Source organism: Hippoglossus stenolepis, chromosome 9 (assembly GCF_022539355.2).
Source record: "Hippoglossus stenolepis isolate QCI-W04-F060 chromosome 9, HSTE1.2, whole genome shotgun sequence".
Taxonomy (NCBI): Eukaryota; Metazoa; Chordata; class Actinopteri; order Pleuronectiformes; family Pleuronectidae; genus Hippoglossus; species Hippoglossus stenolepis.
In genome coordinates, this window is record NC_061491.1 from 10,021,359 (window position 1) to 10,045,015 (window position 23,657).

The 23,657-nt window shown below is 42.4% G+C and overlaps 1 protein-coding gene across 2 annotated transcripts; it reads right to left on the reverse strand.

The window, feature by feature from the left end:
• Positions 1 to 115: 115 nt before the first annotated feature.
• rorb (RAR-related orphan receptor B) lies at positions 116 to 23,143 on the reverse strand. Of its 2 annotated transcripts, none has more exons than XM_035166405.2 (10): positions 22,759 to 23,143; positions 7,595 to 7,680; positions 7,325 to 7,466; positions 6,673 to 7,104; positions 6,070 to 6,191; positions 5,668 to 5,800; positions 5,437 to 5,544; positions 5,173 to 5,283; positions 4,974 to 5,086; positions 116 to 4,776 (listed from the first exon to the last, which is right to left on the reverse strand). In XM_035166405.2, exons 1-10 carry the CDS (start codon positions 22,763 to 22,765, stop codon positions 4,612 to 4,614), a joined length of 1,419 nt encoding a protein of 472 aa, XP_035022296.1. In that variant the 5' UTR covers positions 22,766 to 23,143; the 3' UTR covers positions 116 to 4,611. The 2 variants fall into 2 exon arrangements, with proteins under 2 accessions (XP_035022296.1, XP_035022295.1); XM_035166404.2 differs by lacking the exon at positions 22,759 to 23,143 and adding an exon at positions 8,221 to 8,431.
• Positions 23,144 to 23,657: the final 514 nt, after the last annotated feature.

Sequence of the window (23,657 nt, forward strand, 5' to 3'; positions counted from 1 at the left end):
AATTATTATACATGTACCCCACCCACACCAGGCTAAAATACTTCCATGTTTGGCACAATTGAAAAATATTATAATTAAACGAAGTGAATGTGTGACACAGAAAAAGAAGCAGAAATGCACCCATAAAATTTCTTTTATTTTTTTCTTCCCACAACAAAATGTCTACAAAAGCGATAAAATATAGAATTTAACAAAAATCACTTCAGACCTTCACATTGTATATACATCTCAAAGGAGGACTCACAAAGGGCCCTGCATAGCTCTGAACCTCTAACTGCCAGATCCATCATATGTGGGTGTTCTTTCAGTCTTGTGTGAAAATGAAAACTCGACAGCAGAGCTCATGGAGATGTAGTAAAAGTCAGAGTTCAGAGTCAAGCAGAGTCCCCTCTCAACAAATGAAAAAAGCATAAAATGTAAAAACAGTTTGTCAGTGTAATCAAATACACATTTTCCATGGAGTTCCCCTTTTTTTTGATTGGTTTCTTAAGTAAACTCGCACAGTAAAGCATCTACGCCCCAGTCTGCCAATCCCTTGTCTCCTCACTAGCTATGGCACTTTGAAAACAAAAAGAAAGTCATTTTTTGTGTTTATTGGTTTTGTTTTGTTTTTCGTTAGTCCTGTGTAAAAGAGGTTCTGTAGCCCAAGCACCTTTCAGGTTTCGGTCACAGATTGCTACATTTTGTTTTATTTGCTCTTGCTGGGATGCAAAGACATTCTAAACAATAAATTAACAGTTTTCAACACTACTCCAATTGCACGCATGTGTAATGCATCAAGAAAGTTTACAAAGCATTGGTAGAGCAAACATCATCTCACTCTCTCTCTGTTTCTTTGTCGCTCACACACACGCACACATTCACACAGGTTTTCTCAGAAGAGGGAGTAGGAGGTTAGGGTGGAGTGTATTTGACTTAAGTGTAAGAAATGCATTTAAAACCAAGTGTATTAAAAATGTCTTGCGCAATTTGTCTGGGCCGTCACATAAAATGACGACTAGTTTTACTATGCGCTCTGATGTCAGTCTGTGTCGATGGAGTGGTAAAGGCGCATGATGTGTTCAGCCCCTCACACTGAACAGGCTACTCCATAACATTCAGAATAGGTTACCCTCCCCACATTGTCCCCTCCCGCTGCAGGTTAAGGGTCTCTGATCCGGTTTAATAAGGCCAGTTCAAAAAAAAAGGGGCTGTTCATTGACTGGTTAAACCAACTCGCACATTCAGAGGTTGAGAAATAAAACATTTCAAATCCAACAACACATTTTTTAAATTGTTTGTGCATAAATAAGAGCATTTTATTTTAAAATTCTTTCAGCGTGTGAAAAAAAAATTCCTTTGAACTGATTGAACTGTTGTAGAATTTGCCCTGAAACCCATCGCCCACCCTGCCAACATCCCCTCCCACCAAACCCACAATATCATGAGAAGAGAAAACACAAATAAGCCCCAAATGTTTCATTGTAATGAAACGTCATGCAAATAGAACAGAACAACAATAGGCTAATAGTAATAGAAGAATAGTAGTCATAATAAGAACAATAATAATAGTAAATAGTAATAAAATAAAAAATAATCTTACAATGCAAACATGACAGTAGTAAATGCCTCCAGTTCTTATTGCTACAGTATCTTACTTACAGTGTTGCGTTGCCACTCGTTCTTGCCAGCACATCCCTTCTCACAACCCCATCCCACCCCTCTGATTCACAGTCTAACAAGGGAAAATAAACACATCACACACAAGAACTTCATATTCAGAGTTGGAATTCACTGTCCCAGGGGTGTCGTGATGGCGCTTGATTCACAGCTTACTATTGGACATCCCTCACTGTCCCGAAAGCAGCAAAAATAAGCAGTAAACATGAGTGTACCGTGGTGACAAGAGCACACTGACATACAGTGTATTTATATATTTATATAGGTTTTTTTTTCTTGTGCTACGCAACAGTGCTTGTCATATAGTCTGGGCTCTTAAGAGATTCGGACAGTGAATTCATGCTCTATACACACATACACACAGACACACACTGATCAAAGCCTTGTCTGGGCAGATTCCATCGCAGGCATACGTTGGCGGCACACAGTATGCCATGTTTATTCTAAAAAGTTATTCTTGTATAATTAAATTTGTATTTAATTTGCAAAAATATTAAACCCTCTTTTAATGCAAAGTCAGAAAAAGAGCTGCTCCCTGAGAGATGCTGTGTAGTGCATCGAGCCTTAATGAGCAAGTGATTGTCTTAAAGAGACACTGGCCTCTGATCTGGGGTTGGTGTTGGGGGTTGAGTGAAGGAACCTATGAGTGGATCACTGACACGGCCCGGGAACAGATGCATGCGAGCGGATCCCTCGTGTTTAATATTGATGCTCGTTTCCCATGCTGTCAACATCGTTTTGCCCTCCACATGGAGAAGAAATGTTTTTAATGAATGCATAACTGGTGTGGCTGTGTCTGTGCCAGTAGAAATTTAGAGCTTTGGCCACTGTGCAATGAACATTTGCAAACATCAGACAGCTGAACAGAGATCTACACTTGTAGTGCTTTAATAGCTCTAGATGTTTGCTGTTCCACAGAAGAAAAAAACAAATTAGTGTTGTTTTGGTGGCAAACTGTAAATTTACCACCTGCAGAATAAATTTGTGCTAATATTGTGTAGTTTTGTCAATTTTGGTAAATAGTTTATTTTAAAAGGAATCTTCTTCATTGTCACAAATGCAATACACACAGAGCATCTAGTGGCGGAATGGAGAACTGCACAAACTCATAAAATGTGATCGATCAAATGGTTCCTTCACAACAAAAGATATTGATGATGAGATGATGAGTTGGATTACTAACCCAGTAAAAAACAGTGTTATTTTACACAGTGGAAAAATGCCAATCAACATAACTTAAATGTAGAAAAAGCAACAAAAACGATTAGTCTGTCTGTTAGTGCTAATAATTATGGAATTTGCAACAAAAACAAAAGCAGAAAGTGATTGTCTATCACAGCGCCTCCTGTATGAATCCTTAATGCAATATTGCAGCTTTAAATGCCATTTAAGATCACTGGAGGCTAATTGGCATTTCTTTCAGTCAGTGCTTTGTCTCGTGTCCGAACCCCAGATCATATTTGTGCCACTTCTGTGGTGGAGTCAAATCCATCCACAGAGATGATTGTTCGACATACTTAATGATGAAGAGTCAAATATAGTGCATTCTAGTTAAAACTGCTACCCTGTTCTAAACCGCTGAGAGGAGGAAGAGGAGGAAAGAAGAGCAGTAAGATCAGAAAGGCAGTGTGAAAGTTATTGCTCTTTAGAAAGAGAAAAGGGTCCTTCATATATTTACAGCCCGGAGTGACTGACATCCATGGACTGGATTGTGCAAATAGTGTTTTGAGGGATGAGGGCATTAAAGCGCTCATACACACGTTGAATATTGGAAAGTTGTGAGTTAAATTCAAGTTTGTCTTTTATTATATAATTGAAACATTTTTGTTGGTGGAGTTTCTGTCCACTTCTATCTGAAATGTTTTATCAAGGCCCTGATACATAAGAAATAAGGGGCGGGGGAGACCTTGGTAAGAGGTGTGGTTCATTGTGAGGTCCTTGTTTCTGATTGGTTGCTCTGGTTGATTGTTCGAAAGCAGTCCATCTTTTATTGGACGTAATTATTGCAGCGAGGAAAAGATGATTGATAGGACGGCAAATCTGCCAGATTCTTTTTTCTTGCAAAATAGAATATTTACGTATATATGTCCACCATGAAAAGTAGTAGCCATTATTTTCTTTTTAAATCCTTCATATGCTCTTTTTACATTTCTATAGGTTCTCGTCAGAAGGATGTAGTACCTTCTTTACATATGAACAAAATCCAGACAAGGCTTCTGCATATCAACAAACCCAAAATCGGCTCCCAGTTTTCAACCAATATTCTTTTACAAGTCTCAACTTTACAAATTCTGTACACAAGAAACTATCAAATAAAATAAAACACATAGACAAGGTATAGTCAGCCACAGTAGGCTACTGTATATTTAAATTAGGACTAACTTAACAGAACAAGAAGTAATACTGGAATCCGCTCTGCACTAGAAGAATATCTACAATAGCTTCTCTAAATCGACCGTTCCCTTCCCCATCCAGCTTCTTCAACTTCACAATGTTGTCATGTGAAAAAAAAATCAATAAACAAAAGAGAATTTTTTTCTAAGTTAAATCAAATTAACTTACCCATTTTTTTTTCTTAAAGATTGACAGCTTAAAATTGTTCCAAGATCTTTTTAAGTCTGTACATTTCAGGTCAGTCAGTTCAGGAGACAGGAGGAAGCCCCGCTCAGGTCTGTGGCTTGGGGCGTGTTTCATTTATATATACATTCTTCAGCCTGTATCGGTGAACAGGATGGGATAAGTGCTGGACATTCCTATTGTTGTTGGCGGTAACTGTAAGTTTCTGGCAGATGACTCCTCCCCCCCCGGCCTGAAATGAGGTTGGCGAAGCTCAGGAATATTCGGCTGCCACGATGATGACATAGCAGACACTGCCGTGTCGTCAGATGTGGCTGTGGTCTTATTTTCTTGGTCCTGCGCTGGCTCCGTTTGTTGCATTTGAACCACAGGCAGTCACTTGGGCAGGGCCATGGCAGAGTTGGGGTCGGGATTGAAGAGTTCTTTGTAGAGTGGAGGGAAGAGGACGTTGACTGTTTCCGGGTGGAGCTGCTGGAAGGCCTGGAGCTCCTCGGTGTGGAGAGTGCACAGGGCCGACAACGTTGGGATTCGGCTGATCAGCTGCCAGACACGAGAGAGAGAAAGTCAAGGATCAGGATATTAAGACTGAAAAACTTCAGAAAACGACAAGGTTAGAGGTCGAGAGCTGAACCTCTTGTTTTTCTTTTTTTTTTTACATTGCTTCACTTCTTCTTGAGGCCAGAGGTTTGGAGATTTAAGTCTGTTATGATTAATAGCACCACAGAGGCGTGGCCTACCTTAGCCAGAGCGTCTTCGTCCATGTGGTTCTTCTGCATAATGTGCTGCAGAGCAAAGTAGATCTTCTCCTGGAGCTTCTGGACCTTCCGCGGTTCCATCAGCCATGGCCGATCTAAGTAGACAAAAGTGTTGGTTATCTTAGGTCCACGCAGACTGCGTCTTTTATAATTATTATATCATCAGGAAACGTTCACTGACCTGTTGAAATTAGTACAGCTGCTGAGAACAGAGCTATCTCCTCCTCCGTCAGCTGCAGTGAGCACAAACTCTTGGCAAAGTCAAACACCGCGCTCACCAAGTCGTCACAACCTTGGAGGGAAACACAGGAGGAAGACAAAAGAGGTTTGTTAGCATGGTCATATATCTGCTGATGAGTAAAAATACCTTACAGTGTTTTCAATTTTGACTGGCCTTTTTCCATCATTTATACCAAGATGTGATGTAAAGGCGGCGATCCCTTACCTAGAGCTTTGAACATCTGCATGCCTCCGTACTTCCCTTCAAACAGCACAGTGTTGTTGAGAGGGTTGAACGCCCTGCACATCCGCACCAAGACCACCTCCAAACAACCTGGAAGAAGAGAGGAGAGAGATGTTTGAACATCACTGACCAAAAGGAAAGGAAGCACAAAACCTTTTCTGCAAGAGAAAGAGATGTGTGCCTGGCCCATCATTGTCAGTCCAGTTGTCTAACCTGACTTGAGCAGGAGGATCTGGTCATTCTGGCACAGTTCCATGAACCCTGAGATGCGCTTGGCAAACTCCACCACGTACTGGATTGCATGGGTGATCTGAATGGCACACTGCTGCCACAGCGCGTCCCGGGGCTAGAACCAAACACACAGAGTTTAGAGTTATACATGCTATATATACTCTATCTTTACAAAGAAACCATGCCTATTTGACACTTTCATTTCTCATTTGTGATTGCTATGGCCCCAGTAGCCTGAAAAAATACAGTTGTGTTTAATTTCCATGCTGAAAATTGATGAATAAGGAGCCATGAGGTACCCGTTAGCTCTAGTGCGAAGAAGTAACGGTAATTAAAAGTAACTATATCAGTAAAACCACAAAACGAGCAGAGATAAAGCCTCACCTTGCTCTGGTACATCTTGACCTCTTCATAGGAGTGTGTCTGCCAGGCTAGCTGCTGCAGCTCCTCTGCTGTGTACTGACATGTCTCCAAGTGGGACTTGATGATATTCTGAGCGATACGGTCTGGAAGAGAGGATTTATATTCATTTATTCCATTCCAAACAGTGTGTCCATTCCTTTATTTAATAATTCATACTTTTTATACAGTAGAATATGGTATATGTGTGAGTAGGCGAGCATGTTATCTGCACATATTCCTGTAGGTGCTATGATCTGTGTGTTCAAGATATAGAGGAAGAGATTTTCTGCATTTTTTTCCCATTCTGCCCATTTACCAGTTAATTTAACATTCCCTCGGATTTGTGTTAAGTGCTTAATTTGAAACTATTCTTAACATGTGCAACTGCCTGAGCTGAACATACAGTAATATGACACGTTGTCAGATCGCTGTGTAAGCCTGTCTGATCTGCTGTTCTGCACTCAGATTAGCACTCTGACTCACTTTGTGGGTAACTGTTCATTTTCTATCTGGATAATTCATGCAGATTTAAAATGATGAACCATGCGACTGTGTCTGTCTCACAAAATATTATGCAGTCTTTACCCAGCTCTCCCATGCTGACGTTATTGGGCCCCAGCTGACTGTCCTGGTAGCCTCCGTAGCTGAAGAGGTTGGGCACTGGCGTCAAGTCGTACACAGGCTCCTGCTTAATGTGCTTCATGCCCGACATGTCCAAACCCGACTGGTCTGGAGACGGCTGGGTGGAATCCATCCCATAGTAGCCTCCTGGGACTCCGCCTCCATTACCATGGCCACCTTTGGGCAGCTCAATGACGTGACCATTGGCGTAGGTGCCCCCAATCTCATGGTTAAGGGTGGACAGTCCGTTGGTTAGGCTGGATGAGTAAACACGTGCCAGAGCTTCTGCTTCACCTGTCTGCTGCTGCCGCTGCTCCTGCAGCCGCGCCTGGTGCTTCTGGACCTCTGCATACAGGCTGTCACGTTGCTTCTTGGACATGCGGCCAAACTTTACCGCTGTATGGAGAGAAAATACAACATAGAGACAAGGATTTAAAAAGCTGCCACAACATTTCAGCTCCACTAGGTAGCATGAATCTGTAAGAAACAAAGGATTTAAACGCGTATCTTTGGATAACACGTACTTAAGAAAGCTTGAGTGTAAAAACAGCATATTGAAGTGATATTCAGTGATAATTGCTTCTGTTTTTATAGATATAAACACATTGGGCCTCACCATCTCTTGACATTCCCAGGGCGAGACATTTCTGCAGGCGGCAGTGTTGGCAGCGGTTGCGGTTGGTTCTGTCGATGAGGCAGTTCCTCTGGCGGGGACAGGAGTACGCTGCATTGTTCTGCTGACTCCTTCTGAAGAAACCCTGGTTACACGGAGACAGAAAGCATGAACTCAGACGTGCGCCCTAGAACGCAGAATGTGCATGAGCGTGCACATTTCTGAGTCAAAACAAAACAAAACAGGCTCTGATGAAACGATGCGTGAACTCACCTTACATCCTTCACACGTAATGACTCCGTAGTGGATACCTGATGATTTGTCTCCGCAGATTTTGCAGGGTATGACTTCGATCTGGGCTGCAAGGAAAGAGAGAGAGGACAGGAAAAAAATGCGTTACAAAGCTAACCTGATTCAGTCAACTCAAAGAGTTTTAGGTCTCAGTCGGAGGTCTAATTTCAGGTTAAAGAACAGCATATAACCGGGTCTGTAGGACCCAATGCAGGTTAGACAGTGCTTGTATCTGTGTGCAACTTCACCAGGGCACAGTGACATTTTGTATGTCTTTGTAGAAGTTTTTTTAATGACTGGGACATCAAGGATTCCGTACGTGCACACACAAGCGCGGGCACAAGACATTCACACATTAAGGACCACAATAATTGTGTGTGTGTGTTACGCTTAAAGGAGAGACCCCTGCGGGTTAGAAAGGTTACCCATAATGAGAAAAATGGTTCCATCACTGAAGGACCTCACTTGTTCTTCCACATGTTACACACGCACAGACACACACGCACACACACACACACACATGCACACACGCACACACTGAGCTTTAGTGTTTAATCAACTACAAGTTCTAACTGTACTTCCTTTTATTGGTTTTAATTTCTACTCACTGTGTATAGGTAGCTCCATGTACAGATCAACCAAAGGCACAGAATATGAACTACTGAGAGTATTTCAGTGTAACGCACGGAGGAATCTGCAAGCAGTGTCTTTGAAGTGATAATCCATAATATATGGAAAGTGAAAGCCGCAGTTCCTGTTCAGAGATATGAGATGGATGTGGAGGTAGGCAGGTATGTCTGCTGAGATGGCACACTGTCTATAAAGAGATTAGACAGCCCATCTAATCCTAAATTATTACCCGACGAGCATGGTTCCCTCCTCTGCTCAGCACTGGCTTAGCCAAGGCTGAAATAGCCATTCACATGTAATCTCCTTGAAAAGTCCCACCTGAAGGAAATTGTGCAAGTTTGATGAACTTTCTCCAGAACGGACAGAGTCAACAAGCAGAGCAACGTACAGCTTTTTCAGATTTACAGTTTATATTTGCAGACGTTGTGCTTAGTTGAACCTCAGCTTCATGCAAGACTATCTGTCTATCTATACATCTATCTATATATATATCTATCCATCTCTCTATTGTTCTAGACGTGTAGATTTAAATGTAAGTATGACTGTGTGTGTATGTCTGTGTAGGAATGAGTGTGCAGTATATATAATTGGATCATCCCCTATGCAGCTCAATGGAGACAGTTCTGTTCGTCCAAGTGACTAAGCAGGTGGAGACAGTCACTGCCACTCTTTATATACACTCTCTATAAACTATAGCAGCAGCTCAGGGAGTTTGACTGTTCCACTCTATATGATCAAAACCCTGCTATAATAGACAGAGACTCCCAGCTGGTGGGTCAGTGGCAGCTGATTCATGCAAATGAGTTAGAACAGCATAAGTGAAGAGAAGTGGGAATATGGAGTAAGTGAGAGTTCTTTGCTTTCATTCATTCACTTGCTCACCTGCCCCCCTAGTGGTCATTAGGAGGCATAAAAATGTCAACAAAGTAAAACCTATTCACTGTTCTTCACATCTGTGTTATTGTGGTTGGCCTCTAGTGTCCTTATTGATCTCTTGTCATATTATAACTGACATGACGTACACTACCTCGAACCCAACAATGCATCTTTGTGCACGTTGTAGACGGTCTGTGAATGAATGATGTGGACGAAACCACACATGGTTTGACTTTGTGCCTGCGGTAGCATGGCTCACGTTGAGAGTTCTGGTGCGGCTCAAGACGTGACCCAGTTCCACCAATTCCCGGCCAACTGGCTCCAAACTGGGTCAGAGCAAAGCACTGGTCTGGGACCACGTACAGACTACACATACACAGAGCTGTCAATGAACATGGCCTATAACTCACTATTTATAGACCGTAAAACAGGTCAGTTGAGCCCGGGACATGGGCTGCTACCATCAGGCCGCATAAAAGCAGCAAACAGACGACAGGAGAGTCCATCTGCCATACGTCATTACCCAATATCACCTTCATTCTTAGTTCTACACAACCCTCTTACGTTTTGCTTTTGTGAAAGTTTAAAACAAACTCTTATTCAGTCTTTGAATATGAAAGTGTCTGTGGGTTTTGGCTGACGGGATGTGCTCGGCCCTCAGCGGCTGCCGCTGCCATGTGGATATACATAGTTATTATCTCTGCCGATTGTTAGGACACCCTCTTTGCATTTTCCTACCTCAGAGGAGTGTGTGTTTCTTTTTTCTCCCCATGGGATTGTACTCCTCTGTGTATCACATAATTATGCCCACAGGAGCATGTGCGTGTGGGCATTGCATTGTTGCGGTGTGTGTTTCGGAGATGGTTGGAGCGAGCATTTCACTTATAAGAAAGACATTCGAGAAATATAAAGTATGTGTACATGTCTCCGTGCGTTCGAGTGTGGGTGTGTGCATTGTCGAGAGTGTTGTTGTGCTCACTGCCAGCGGGGACTGTCAGGTAGGATATAGGGAGATGGTCATGACAGCATTGCTGTTGCCAGGGTGACCACCCACTCACTGCACTCGTCTGGCTGTCACTGCGATGATGTGCTAAGCTGTCACACTCTGAAAGGAAGTGATGTCATCAGTGTGTGCAGCCAACTCAACTGTTCGTCCTGTCGCCCTCTCAGCAGCGGAGGCTTTGTGAATTGTTTACCAAAGGACTCCCACTGCCACATCCAGTCGACAATAGACGCTTGCCGCCTTGTTACACTGTAGCTGCAGTGGTGGATTATACATGTAGCAGAATAAAGTGTTATCTGTTGGAAATTTAGAAGAGACTGTGTTCCCATTGTTTTCACAGTTAGGATGTACAATAAAGCATTTTGGGTGTTTGATTTCAGGGTTTTACTTTTAGCTTCAAAGTTTTAGTAGAAGAATTCCTGAAATAGAGTGGAGCATCAGAGAAAGAAGTCTAATGCAGCTACTCCCCTAACCTCATTCTGACAGGCTTCCATTTCCCAACAAAACCTTGGTGCTAAAAAGTCACTTGTGTCTGTCTGTATTTGTATTTTTTATTATTATTTATTTGCTCCTAGCTCTTTCACAGAGATGGGTGGGACTTCTTCCCAACCCGAGTTGATCCAGTCCGAGCTGAGTGACTGACAGCCGCCTCAGCCAGCTGGCGTGCACATGTTATACTGAGGTTATTATGTAAGAGCGGGACTGCAACGCTGGCGATTCCTCAGCTAAGAGGAGGATCAGGCCCGCACAATCTAGAGAACTAACTGAAGGTGGCTTTTACAAAGAGCAAGGCAAAGGCAGTCGTTGCATTGTGCGCTACACTGCTGCGAGCTTGCACACGTGCATGTGTGTGTAGCTGATTGTGGCCATGAGGGTTGTATTGCGCTGGCACGTGTGTTATGATAATTGATTTTTAATGAAGTGAGGATCTCCTGTGTATTTCCTGGGCTGGCCCGCTCTCTAAATAGAGTCCTAATTATCTACATTGCTCTGCAGAAGAAAAAAGCCCAGAGCCGCACATAGTAGATATAGTAGCGATACTTCATCTGGAGCTCATAAGTAGCTCACACACAGGCTCACACATGACTATGACATTGCATGGCTATTTAAAAGGGCATCTCTCTTCTTTTATACTGATAATGTAACAGCAAATCAAGGCCACTAGGTGCTGCTATACATGTGTAGTTAACATATGTATGTATTTCCAGGTCCAGGTAATACACATGTTGTGGGGACCCTAAATCATGTTTTAGGGTTAGGTTTAGGTAAAGGTCAGGGTTAGGCAAGTTGTAACTATTGTTATGGTTAGAGTAAGATCCCAGGAAATAAACACAAGTCGCTGTAATGTTCCCTGAAGTCATGAAGACACGACTGTGTTTGTGTGTGTGTCTGTGTGTTTGTGTGCGTGTGTTTCAAAAGGGGCAGACTGGACATGCATGTTTCATTCATTCAGCCTGCGGGGTGAGTCTTCAACAGAAACATATCCAAGGCAACATACACACACAGACACACACACACACACATGCACAGTGACATGCAGTAACAATAACACTGATATACACTAGAGATCGGTGCTGTGGAATCAAAGCTTTTGGAACAGTAACTTTTGCCCAAATGTGAAACGCTTCAGAAATGCAAACACAACTCCTACTGTAGTCCCAGGGGTTGATTTGTTGGGGATGAATGTGGGTGGTATCTTCACTTCATTAAAAATATGCATAGCTTCTTCCCAGTTAACTAGATATCTTGTGGGAAAATGAAGGAGATCAGCACTTTACCCCCCACCCCTCCTTGTTAAAGCTGAACAGCTCCAACGCTGCTCTTAGATGTCTATATACTGTGCATTATGCTATCACTGTTCGCCATCCGATCCACTTCAGTCTGTTTGACTTTTTCATTTCCCTCTGAATGCTCCTACTCGCTGTAAGTGGCTGTGTGACTGGGAAATCATTCCAGTTTCTGTATTTCATGATCTATTTCCATCTCTCAGCGTTACTCCGTCTTTCGCGTCTCACAGAGCTTAGAGAGGAACAAGCGTTTTCTTCTCCTCTGCCGATGATGAAAAACACTGAGAAAACTTTTGGTGGCGTGATCGCTGAGTGGATGAACACACAGCTGGGAATAGCGTATAGCAGAGCTGCTTGGGTTACCTCCCCTGTGTCTCCTGTCATGTTTTCACATCATACTGTCCCATTAAAATCAATGAAATACTGCCACTGCATATGGTTTCAAACGGGCGATGTGCTGCGTGCTGTCATACAATCTCTCTTCCCTGTCTCTTTTTACTGCTTGAAACATCTAAAAAAAAATATATTGAAGAGTGGTGGACTATCTGCTCTCCTTAAAATAAAATACATTCTAAAAAGTACAGTATTTATCATAAATGCCATTGTTTTGGGAGCCCTGACAGGCTTAGGTTTTAAGATGGTAACGATGTGACTTTGACGTTCGCAGATTGAGTCCAGCTAGAAATTCATCATCTCTCTCTTTCCTTTTTTCCTGTTTCTCTGTCTGTTCAACGGTATTCGATGCCCCAAATATATTCTTACTAAAATGATATATGTGGAGTATTAAGATTTTTCAGCCATAGCCATACAGGCAAACGGACAATATTAAATCTGTCCACAAATCTAACCAGGGCTCTGATTTTAACTGTTTGGCACAATTTGTGATTGGTACAAAAAAATTGAGGTTAGAAATTAATCCATCTGTGCTTTTGATAGTCATTTGCTCTTCATTTTAACAATGTATCAAGCTTGCACTTCACTGCAGCCCGCTCAATTGCTTTAATTCATTATTTAAACTTTACCAGTAACCACTTAAGTTAATAAATTGATTAGCAGGATGAGCAGAAAATTAATGGGCAACTATTTTAAAGCAAACCTGCCATTCATTCTCTGATATGAGCCCCTCTCTCTCTCTGCTCTCCTGCTTTTCTCTGCTTTATGTTAGAACCTCCGCCAAGGAAGTTATGTTTTCATCTGCATTAACTGGATTATGCAGAAACTACTGGGTGTATTACGACGTAATTTGGTGGAAGGATGCGGTATGAATCATGGAAGAACTCATTATATTTTAATGCAGATCTGTATTGGGTTGGATGCAGGATTTTTTTTAAACTTTCTTTAACATTGGGAAATAAACAGTTTTTCAACGTTTTGTGAATTTCGCAAGAAATAATGCAGGGATCTTCATGAAAAAAATCTGAATCTGTAGAGTGTTAATATCTACGAGCAGCTAGAATTTTGTGCAGATATAGATAATGATACGAAAACCAGTATTTTCAGGGGGGTGATCTATATTTAGTTTTTGTACGGTAACAAATATTCCTTTCAACTATATGGAATGGATATTTGTCTGTGTTTAATGTAAACAGAAGAAAATCCTGTGTACATGTGTCTGATCTCAATACATGTACAATATGGTGATAATGTGGCAAACCAGGCTTGGTGGAGGAATGCTCTCTATTAGTGCCAAACCAGTTGGAAATTCATTTTCTTTGATTTGGTCTGTTTTTAGACAAAATAAGACAGCTGTCCTTCATGACACGGAAAATGTGATGGACATTTGTTACTATTTTTTATTCTACCGAGCAACGGGTTATCAGTAAATTGGGGGGAAATAATCTTTAGTTGCAGCCTTGAAGAGCAGCAGTGAACTTCCGCCCGTGATGATCCTCCCTGACTCAAACACAAAGCATCCTCATTAACACAAGGTGACACGGTTGTGTACGGCTTCTGTCTGTGCTACAGTAATAATCATAATGCCATGCCCGTCTCCCCTCCCCCACCTCCATCCCTCGCTGCTAAGCACGTCTTTGTCCACTGTGTAATATACAGTCACACTGTTGCTGCATGTGCCTACCCCCCAACCTCTGCTTTTCCCATCAGAGTAACGTCATCGACCCCGCTCCCATGCTTTGCCAACACACACACACACACATACGTACAAACAGTCAGAAAAACAGTCGCGCTCGCCCTCCCCCACGGTGTATGTCAGAGGGCATGAGTTTGTCCAGCTTGCCATGCGGCTCCAAAGCACTCTGGGTAATTGCTCAGATAGCAGGTCTGGGATCAGCTGCGGTTTGCTCATAGAATATTGTGCTGCGGCGCGATTGGATGCCACAGAGAGGGAACAGAAGGGGGCCACTGGCTGTCATCCAGTGCATCGATTCACATGCACACACACACACACACACACACACAGACACGTTGGTTCAGACAGACAGAGACACACATTCAGCATGCTTGAGTGCATAAATTACAGCAAACTGCTTTTGAAAAAAACAGACTTTACTGTATGATTTCTGTGCTTGCCCCCCACCCAACACACACTCACACGGTCTCCCACCCAGTGCATGTGTCCTCCGATGGATAAGAGGAGGAGGAGGAGGCGTGGGAAAAAATCCACAGGGTAAAGCCAACCCCTGCCTCAACATACACGCACACACACACACACAGTCTGCCCATCTGCCTCCTCAGATCTGCCTCTCATGGTCACTGTACACACACTCACAGGCGTACGCTCACACTCCAGCCCCCTGGGTGACCTGTAGGAACCACATGGCCTTTGACCTTTCCTTAAGGACTGAGCGAGTGCATCAGAGTGGAAGGAACGAGTCCAAGTGTGAGAGGTCTGCATCTGGTCATTACCGTCCTGAAAGCGGCCATGAGAATGTGCACACACTGAGGCGCACTCGCTGGGGCAAACGTGCACACTCTCTCACACACACACACACACAGATGAATTCACACAAACACAGTGCTTTAACCTCTCTCATGTATTTATTTTTTTCTCCTCACACGCCTTCACTGTCACGTTAGCAGACATGCATGTGTGCACACCGAGTTGTTAAAACACTGAGTGGGTCGTGGTGTTCTTGTTTTTTTTCGGGTGAAGGGAACCCCCCCACACACACACACACTGACTGAGATCCTGCCATTTCATTCTGAGAGGTGAGGAAATAACGTTTTGTTGGCGTTGGCCATGTCCTCATCCTCCCTTAACCTCTCGCTCCTCCTTCTATGGTGTTTCTCTTGAGCCTAATTGCAGATGACAGTGTGTGTGTGTGTGTATGTGTGTTTGAGGGGGGAAGGGAGAGGACAAGGTGGCTACCCCAGCCAGTATGGAGAGAGAAACGGAAAGAGAGGGACATCCACAGAAACACCGACAGAAAATTGCTTTGGGTTCTTACATAAGGTGTAGACAAATGTCCCCTCAGTTCGGCTGGAGTCACATCCTTTATAGTGACGTCCGGCGGTCAGTCCGATAAAATCGGCAAACAGGAGCATCAACATTAGTGAGGCTGAATGGACTTTAAAGCAATAATGACGAGAGCAGCACTTAGTGTGAATAGCTGACTGAATTGAATAACTGAGAGAAGGATGGAAACTCTGAATGTTGTTCACACAGAGACACTTTCTCTTTAAACCTGATTAAATGTTATTACAAATGCATGTATTGTATGTAAATGTAGGCTTCTAGGTCTGGACAATATTGCTAAAAAATCTTTATAATTTTTTCCCCCATCAGTTGATATTGATTATTCAAAATTAAAATGTCAATCAGTTAACTGCGGTCTTAAACTCTATGTACTGATGGAAAACGGCAAATACTTTTACATGTGTCATACCTCTCATCATTCTTGTGCAATCATACTTTCATATCGATTTATTGAATTTTTGTAATTTTGCTATCAAATAAAATTATATTGCGATAATTATTGTTATTGTTTTATTGCCCAGCTCAATATACATCTTTACTTGTGGTCTGCATAGAAATTCATTGACTTGTGTTTGCGTATAAGAAAAGTGCAGATGTGAGTAGAAGTTGAACTGGAAAACAACAAATACTGTACATTTACCTATGTATCGTACTTAAGTTTAGAGAGTTACTTTGCAGATTAACAGATTTCTTTCTAAGCATATGACCATGAATAGGTGCAAGAGATTTAACTATATTTAACTATATAATAAAGAATTTAAGATTAGCTCCTACAACAGTAACAATAATATAATATACTCTATACAATATACTGTCGCTCTAAAATAGACCATTCTGCATTTTAAATACTTTTACTTTTAATATTTTCAGTACATTTTTTTATTATATAATAACTACTTCTTACACTGCTTACACTTCTTTGTTGAATTCCCTTATTTTTCAAAACTAACCTTTACAGTGATATAACTCGTACTTGTAATGCAGTATTTTTACACTGTGGTATTACTGGTAAGTAAGTAAATAGATGTATTTATTCAACACCTCTCAAGAGCAGGACAACACAGTGTTACTGCTACTTAAGTAAAGATTCTTGCTCCACCGGTTGTGTGTTTATGTGTCTCTCTGAGTGAAACACGAGCATATGAATGAATGAGTTCCCATTTGATTCTACGTGTTCTCAAAAGGATTGAACGTACGTGGTCGTTTTAAGTAAGTGTGTGAGCGGGCATGAGTGTGTGTATGTGTGTGTGTGTGTGTGTCCTCTCCCAGGGATGGCCGCTAATAGCTCGCCCCAGGCAACAATTTAACTCAGCCTAACAAGGTTCTCCCCAAAGTGGCCCCAGGGGCATCTCTCACAGAGGCAAATTGATCACAAAGACTATCACACAGCTCAGCTCCGCTCGACCCGGCTGCTCTGCTCTTCACCTGCTCTCTCTCTCTCTCTCTCTCCCTCTCTCTCTCTCTCTCTCTCTCTCTTGTGGCATGATTTAACAGAATGTGTTATGAACATTAAATTTGAGTCGAGAGAACAAAAGCAGCATCAGTCTTCGTTTCATAATTGCATTCTCTTTGTGAATGACAGGAGAACTCTCGTCAACAGACAAGGCTTAGGACGCACACACCCTCACTGACACACGCACACGCACATGCACACACACACGCACACAGGTTAAAGGAGGTAACTCAAGATTTGGACACAGTGAGGGAGAGAAAGGGAGAGAGGGATGTGGGAAGAAAGAAAGATAGACCTAATAAGAGTCTCTTCAATGAGATTACAAGCACAGGAACAGGCTAATCTTTGTCATTAAGAAAAGATGCCGCAGTAGGCTAAGTCATATTATAGGCTTAATGTTGCTAGTGCGTGCTGTGCACCTGCCAGCACTGAACACCTTCACAGAGTAGAGGCATTTAGCAACATCCTCTAAGATTTCAGATAGCTAATGCACACACATGATATCCGTAATAAATCTATCTTGCAAATATGGAGAGATAAATACTGTTATTTTAAAGCAAAAGTTGTCACATTAACAAAAACATGCTACTTTTAAGTAATAATTTCTGTTTCAGAACGTCCCACGTCCCACGTGTTTAATGGGATGAAAAAAACCTGGCTTGTTTAAAACTTTGCAGCAATGTCATTTTTAGATTTTCTGTAGCTTGAGACATCAGCATTATTAAACAATAAGGAAGCATTTCATCGATATGCATATGTTTATGTGTGTAGCAGAGGCTTTGAGTCAATCAGCTTTTAGTGTTAGCCAGAGTCCAAATGGGTGGTTTGCAAGTGTGGACTTTGGATACGACTATTACAGGTGCTGACGAAGAGTAACGTGAGGACAGGGGAGTTTGTGTGTGGTTGTGTGTGTGTGTGTGTCTGTGTGTCTGTGTGTGTGTGTGTGTGTGTGTGTGTGTGTGTGTGTGTGTGTGTGTGTGTGTGTGTGTGTCTATGTTCCTGCAACTAAAACTTCAGTGTTTTCCCCACCCTCCCCTCTGTTATCCCTCTCACTCTATCTTGCTGAAGCAAACACATACGCACAAACACACACACAAACGCACTATTATATAACTCTTAAGACTCTCTCGAGCTTGCTCTCTTTTCTTATCTCACTCTATCATTCACTTTTATTGTTTATCTCCAGATTTAACTTTATTTGACCATGTATTCACTTCAGAGATTCTCAGTTCTACAGCACATTGAATAAAACCGGACTGTGCAGGTGAACATGCTGCAGGCTGTCCACAAAACGAGATTGATTATGAGAAATCAAAATGAATCCCTGCTCTTGATATGAGCAGATTCTTCCTGAAAGTATAGCCCTCCACTGATAGCTCTGGTCTCTCTGTTCATACATTACTTGGTTCCTGCGTTTAACAAGCGCAGTCACCCTCTTCCCCCGGTTTTTACTTCAATGTAAATCGGAGGAAAATGTGAATATTGAATATCATTGTGTCTCCATTGAGATATGCTGCCTTCATGGATGAGTAAAACTGACAAAACAGAAGGAGCTGTCAGAAGACTCCATGACTTCAAGGCAGAATTAGAGTTTAGGAGTGGTTCAAGCTGAAATCCCTCCCGGCTAAGATAAAGTGGAGACACAAACCGGAGCGTGCCGTATAGCCCACGCTTTGTGTGTATAAAGATTAAGAAAAGGAAGAGCGAGAGAGAGAGTGGGGGTAAAACTGTTCGCCTCTCCCAGACAGCGGCGGAGGGATAAAACCAACATGGAGTGCGCGTTGAGCACATGCTAAACAAACACAGGCTATGATAGTGGCTCAGTGGGACCACAGAAGAGCCATTCAGGCCACACACACTGTGTGGCATGCTGGGATGTTTTTTGTGCAGGGCAGACGCACTAAGTGAGGAGTAGTTGAGTGGGGGTATCCGAAGACAGGGGCGGCCAGTGGGAATGGAGTCCTGAACATAAGTGTGAGTGTGTGTGTGTGTGTGTGTAAGAGAGAGAGCATGTGTCAGTGTTGCAACAGCACTCAGGTGGTACCTCAGTCAGTCAGTAGGGCTATGTTGAGGGATTAACAGTGTGGCCTGCATGGGCTTGGGGTAATCTCTCCTCTCTTCTTACATAACACTGGGCCATTAGTCAGCACAAGCACACAATAAACAACACAATCAACTACGCAGAGCTCTGCCACAGACCAGACATGCCCTGATAACACTGCAAACCTCAGATTCCCTCAGGCCGGGTGCCCACTATTGTGTGCAGTGAGTAATAACCCTCCATTAGTTCATTTTATTAGCATTATATAAACATGTATTGAAATGTTTATAATACATTGTAATGCAGTTGAAGGCAGAGATTAGGTAGTATTTTATCATGTATTTTTTCTTTATAAGACATATTTTATATTACTGCAACTGTGTTTATTATCCATGTATACAACAATGGTGCCCACAGGAGCAATCATAGTTGTTTGCAAATACACTGATAAACACTTAGATCTGCTTACAACTACATTTTAGTGTTATAAACCCTTTATTGACTGTTTTCCGATTAATGCTAAATAAAGAAACTTAAAGTTAAGTGTTACCAATATCTTATAAACACAATGATCCATTTAAACTTTTTCATAACCTATAATAGGAATACACTTTACAGCAGCAAAACAAACAAATAAATTAAGTAATACATATTGTGAATTGTGGATTCAAAACTATTCTTTTAACATCATTCCAGTTTTAGAATGATCTAAACAGGCTGCTTCCGGTGGCTTCTACAAAAAATTGATCGCGGCATGCTTTAGAATCGGCCAAATCAATGGTCACACAATCCTCTGCTGCAAAGCGGGATTGGACATGATGAGGCCGTCATGCATAGTATTGCAGCTGCGCGTGTGCATATTGTTTTCTGTGCTTTCTGTGTTTGTGTGTGAGCGCATCCAGGCCATTTGCGAGCTAATATAAATCATGTTGGAAATGTTAATAATTACGTTGCTGTGGATTTGAGCCTTTTTAGTGGTTCCTGTTCTCTTCTTTTCATACCACTCATCATCACCTTTCTTGTTTATCGCTCTCTCACACTCCCCGAGTTTCTGTCATCCTATCTTTTCCCATGGTGAAGGAGTGTGGGAGAATGTGATTGACACATATCGCTGACAGGGGAGATCAAATGGCGCTGTAAACCCCTCCTCCCCTTTAGCTCCCTCCATAGATGAACTCGCTGACCTTGCCGACCCAGGAGCATATATGCGGTGTAAAGGCTCTTGTGGCTTTTTTTCAGTGATACAAAACACAATTGGACACAGGATGATGGGAACTAATGTAGAGATCATAGAGAGAAAGGAAGAAATTGATATGTAGAATACATGTCAGTTTATGCTCATGAGGTTTTGTGAGTTTATGTAAATATTCACTTGGTTCTAAGTGTGTATAAGAGTGTGTTTGTCTTTAGCGCAAACTCTGCTCAGACTTTACTTTTGGTAGGAGGAGGTTGATGATGTTGATTGGCTCTGATGCGCTTTGCGAACCCATATTTATTTCGCCAAAATATAACTTTTGATTGCATTGAATAAAACTATAAATTCACATCAAAATAGACAACCATGAAATTCTTTTTTGTATTTGTTAAGTTATTTTTTGTCCATTTTTTTGTTTTTATTGTATAGATCTAAACTTTGCTATCACCAAAACTTTTCAACAAAATATGACACCACTGTTACCCATGCTATTTTATTACTCAACTTCTTTGTTGGGTTTTAGAGGAGCACCACTCACACCACAGCATCATCATGTTGCCATTGAAATTACAGAAATGATTATCCTGTTTACAGCATCCTACACAACGTTGAGTCATGTTAGAAAAAAAACTCTTCAATGCTCCGTTTTCTGTCAGGAAGAAAAGGCCCTGATGATATTATTTTATATTTCTCTGGCGTTTCCTGGCCTGGCGATGGGATGACATCATCTTCGGTCAGGGCTTCAGGAGTTGTGGCTATTGTTAAGTGATAATTACCACGGCTCATGAGGGGCCTCTATTTTTTATAACCTTGTGGTTGTGAGCACATTTCTGTGTAAGGGCAGCTGAGTCTTTACACACACACACACACACAGGTTCGAGAGTGGGGGCCGCACGGCCCACACTGATTTAATTCTATCTGACAAAACCCTTTGGGGCGTGCAGAGGGAGAGAGGAAGATGGAGAGAGAGAGTGAGAGAGGGAGAAAGAGAGAGAGAGACATGGAGAAAGAGAGGTGAGAGAGACGCTTCAGGGGCCTCTTCTGCCAACCACGGCAATAAAATGAAAGCAGGAGCTTTCGGTATACCCCCCCAAAGCCTCCCATGCACGAGAGTGGTCGCGAGGCCCATTAAAATGTGGATAAAATACAAGGTGCATGACAGAGGAGTTTGCCATGGGATGAGAGAGAGAGAGAAAGAGAGGGGTGGGGGGGTTTGGCCTTCTCATGTTTTTCTTGCCTAAGGTTTGATGGCCTGAGGTAGGAAAAAGCTTTAAATGACATTCAAACATAAAACACATTACAGATAGATAGATAGATAGATAGATAGATAGATAGATAGATAGATAGATAGATAGATAGATAGATAGATAGATAGATAGATAGATAGATAGATAGATACAAACTACATTCAAATTAAGTTCATAATCATGTAGATATTAATTTTAACAGGAACACTATAAATTAAATACAAAACTATACATCTGATTACAATAATGCCTCGGGGCCAATGTAAAAACTAAGTGAAAGTGTGTCTATTATTTTTAAACATATTTATGCTCCGTTTTTTTCAACAAGGTTTTACTTTTTCCCACGTTATCATGCTGAGCGTTTGCGTTTTCTCTGAAGTTTAGACTTTGTGCATGTGGATGGAAATCCTCCAACACTTCCTGTCTCATTCCTGCTTGACATCGGGACGTGGTTTACTTAGTTTGAGTGATATACGGAAACGTGTCAGTTTAAGACGAGTCGACGCAGCCTTTACATTAGACTTCAAGACCATCCAGTCGAACTCGTGTTGCAACTTTGCGTCAGCGCACATTATTGAGAGAAGTCATAATAAAAAGAAACCTACAGACACTGAGCTATAAGAGTAATAACGGGTAAAATAATGAAGTATAATGATTGACTGCTAATAACTGATAAACTGCAAATAGTATTGATTGATTTAAAAAATGCGTTTTCTCATTTAAAAGGAAATCAAACGAGAGAAAGCAAAGGCGTATTGAGAGTTGAACGACATGTGTAAACCTGTGTGTGTTTGTGTGTGAGTATGTGTGTGTGTGTGTGTCTGCACGCACAGGACGACATTGACGTAGAAATGCAACATCCCCAGCGGGGTGCGCATGCAGCGCGTTATAGAAATATGGGTTAGTGGAGCGCGTGTTTAGTATCCCTGAAACAGTCAATAAAGTTTATACCTATAATGAAACAAAAAAAGTTTTTTCCCCCACTTCACATCATCTGATCTGATCCCTGGTTTTCCGCAGGTGGAGAGGACTTGGGGCTCAAATGATTAAAAGCTTTAATCAAATATCTTGCGCCACTTTTAATTTTCAGCCAAAGCCTCCGACGGCTTTACGCACGAATTTGCAACGTTTGTTAGGCCTATTTATACACGAACACACACACTCAGGCTCAGGACACACACACACACACACATGCACAGAGATCCTGATGAACTTTGTATGCATTTTAAGAGAGAGCTGGCTGGTGAGGATGGAGAGAAACCCAACCACACACACTTCAAGTTTCTCTGCGGAGAAAAGGGGACATAACAGATTTGCAGCGAAAAACTCCCAGAATAAACTTTCAAGGCCAAATCTGGGATAAAGGCTGCCGTGTTATGTGTGTGTGTATGTGTTGTGTGCGTTGTGTGTGTGTTGTGTTAAGCGGGATGAAGCCTGGGGAAAGTGCGGCGCGGCATGGAGCGGTGAGACGGTCTTACCTCTCATGGTGTTCGCCGTGATGGAGCTGGTGTCGAGGCTCGCTTCCTGAAGCAGCACTCATGAAGAAATAAACAGAAATGCTTGGAGATATATGGGGAGGGAGTTGCGTGGTGGTGGTGGTGGTGGTGGGGGGGTTGTCCTCGTGTTTCAAAAATGACAACAACGAAAAGAGTGTGTAGACGATCAGCGTCGAGGTCCACTAGGCTGCCCTGAGTGGAGGCGTCTCTTGCGCTAAAAGCATCCCAGACCGGGGCGCGGGGAGGCGGGCTGAGGTTGCTCGGTGCGTCGGTCGCTGCGCTCTGGTCGTGTGGTCGCCTCTCTCATGACATCTGCGCTCTCACCTCTATGGGAGGGTTTCACTGTTTTCTGCGGGCTGAGGGAGGGAAGAGCGCATAGGAGAGGCTTTACCCGTCGGCCCGGATTGGACTGGAGCACTCTCCGCTCCTCCCACTCTCTCCTGCTCAGCCTCCACAGCCCGGAGCCTGCACACACACACACACACACACACACACATACACAGACCCAAACACACACACACACACAGTACCACACGCACACACACACACACTGCACACTGCACACACACACACTGCACAGACAACCTGAGCGCTCTCTACCGCTGCGCTTGGCACACACTCACAGGAAAGTTTCAATGTCATTCTACACATTTAGTCAAACCATGTGCACTAAAGATTATTTTCATGCACGGAAAACAAAATCTTTAAACTGGTCCAATGTGGCGACTGAAATCTTACATTGAGCCTGTTAGAAGAGATGATTTATTCCTCTCGGTTCCACTTCAGTTTAATTTCCATAGAATCATGTGAGATTTGTTTAAGAAAGTGCACAAAACACTCAATGAATTTACAGTGATCAGAAGTAAAATTGTGCCAACGAG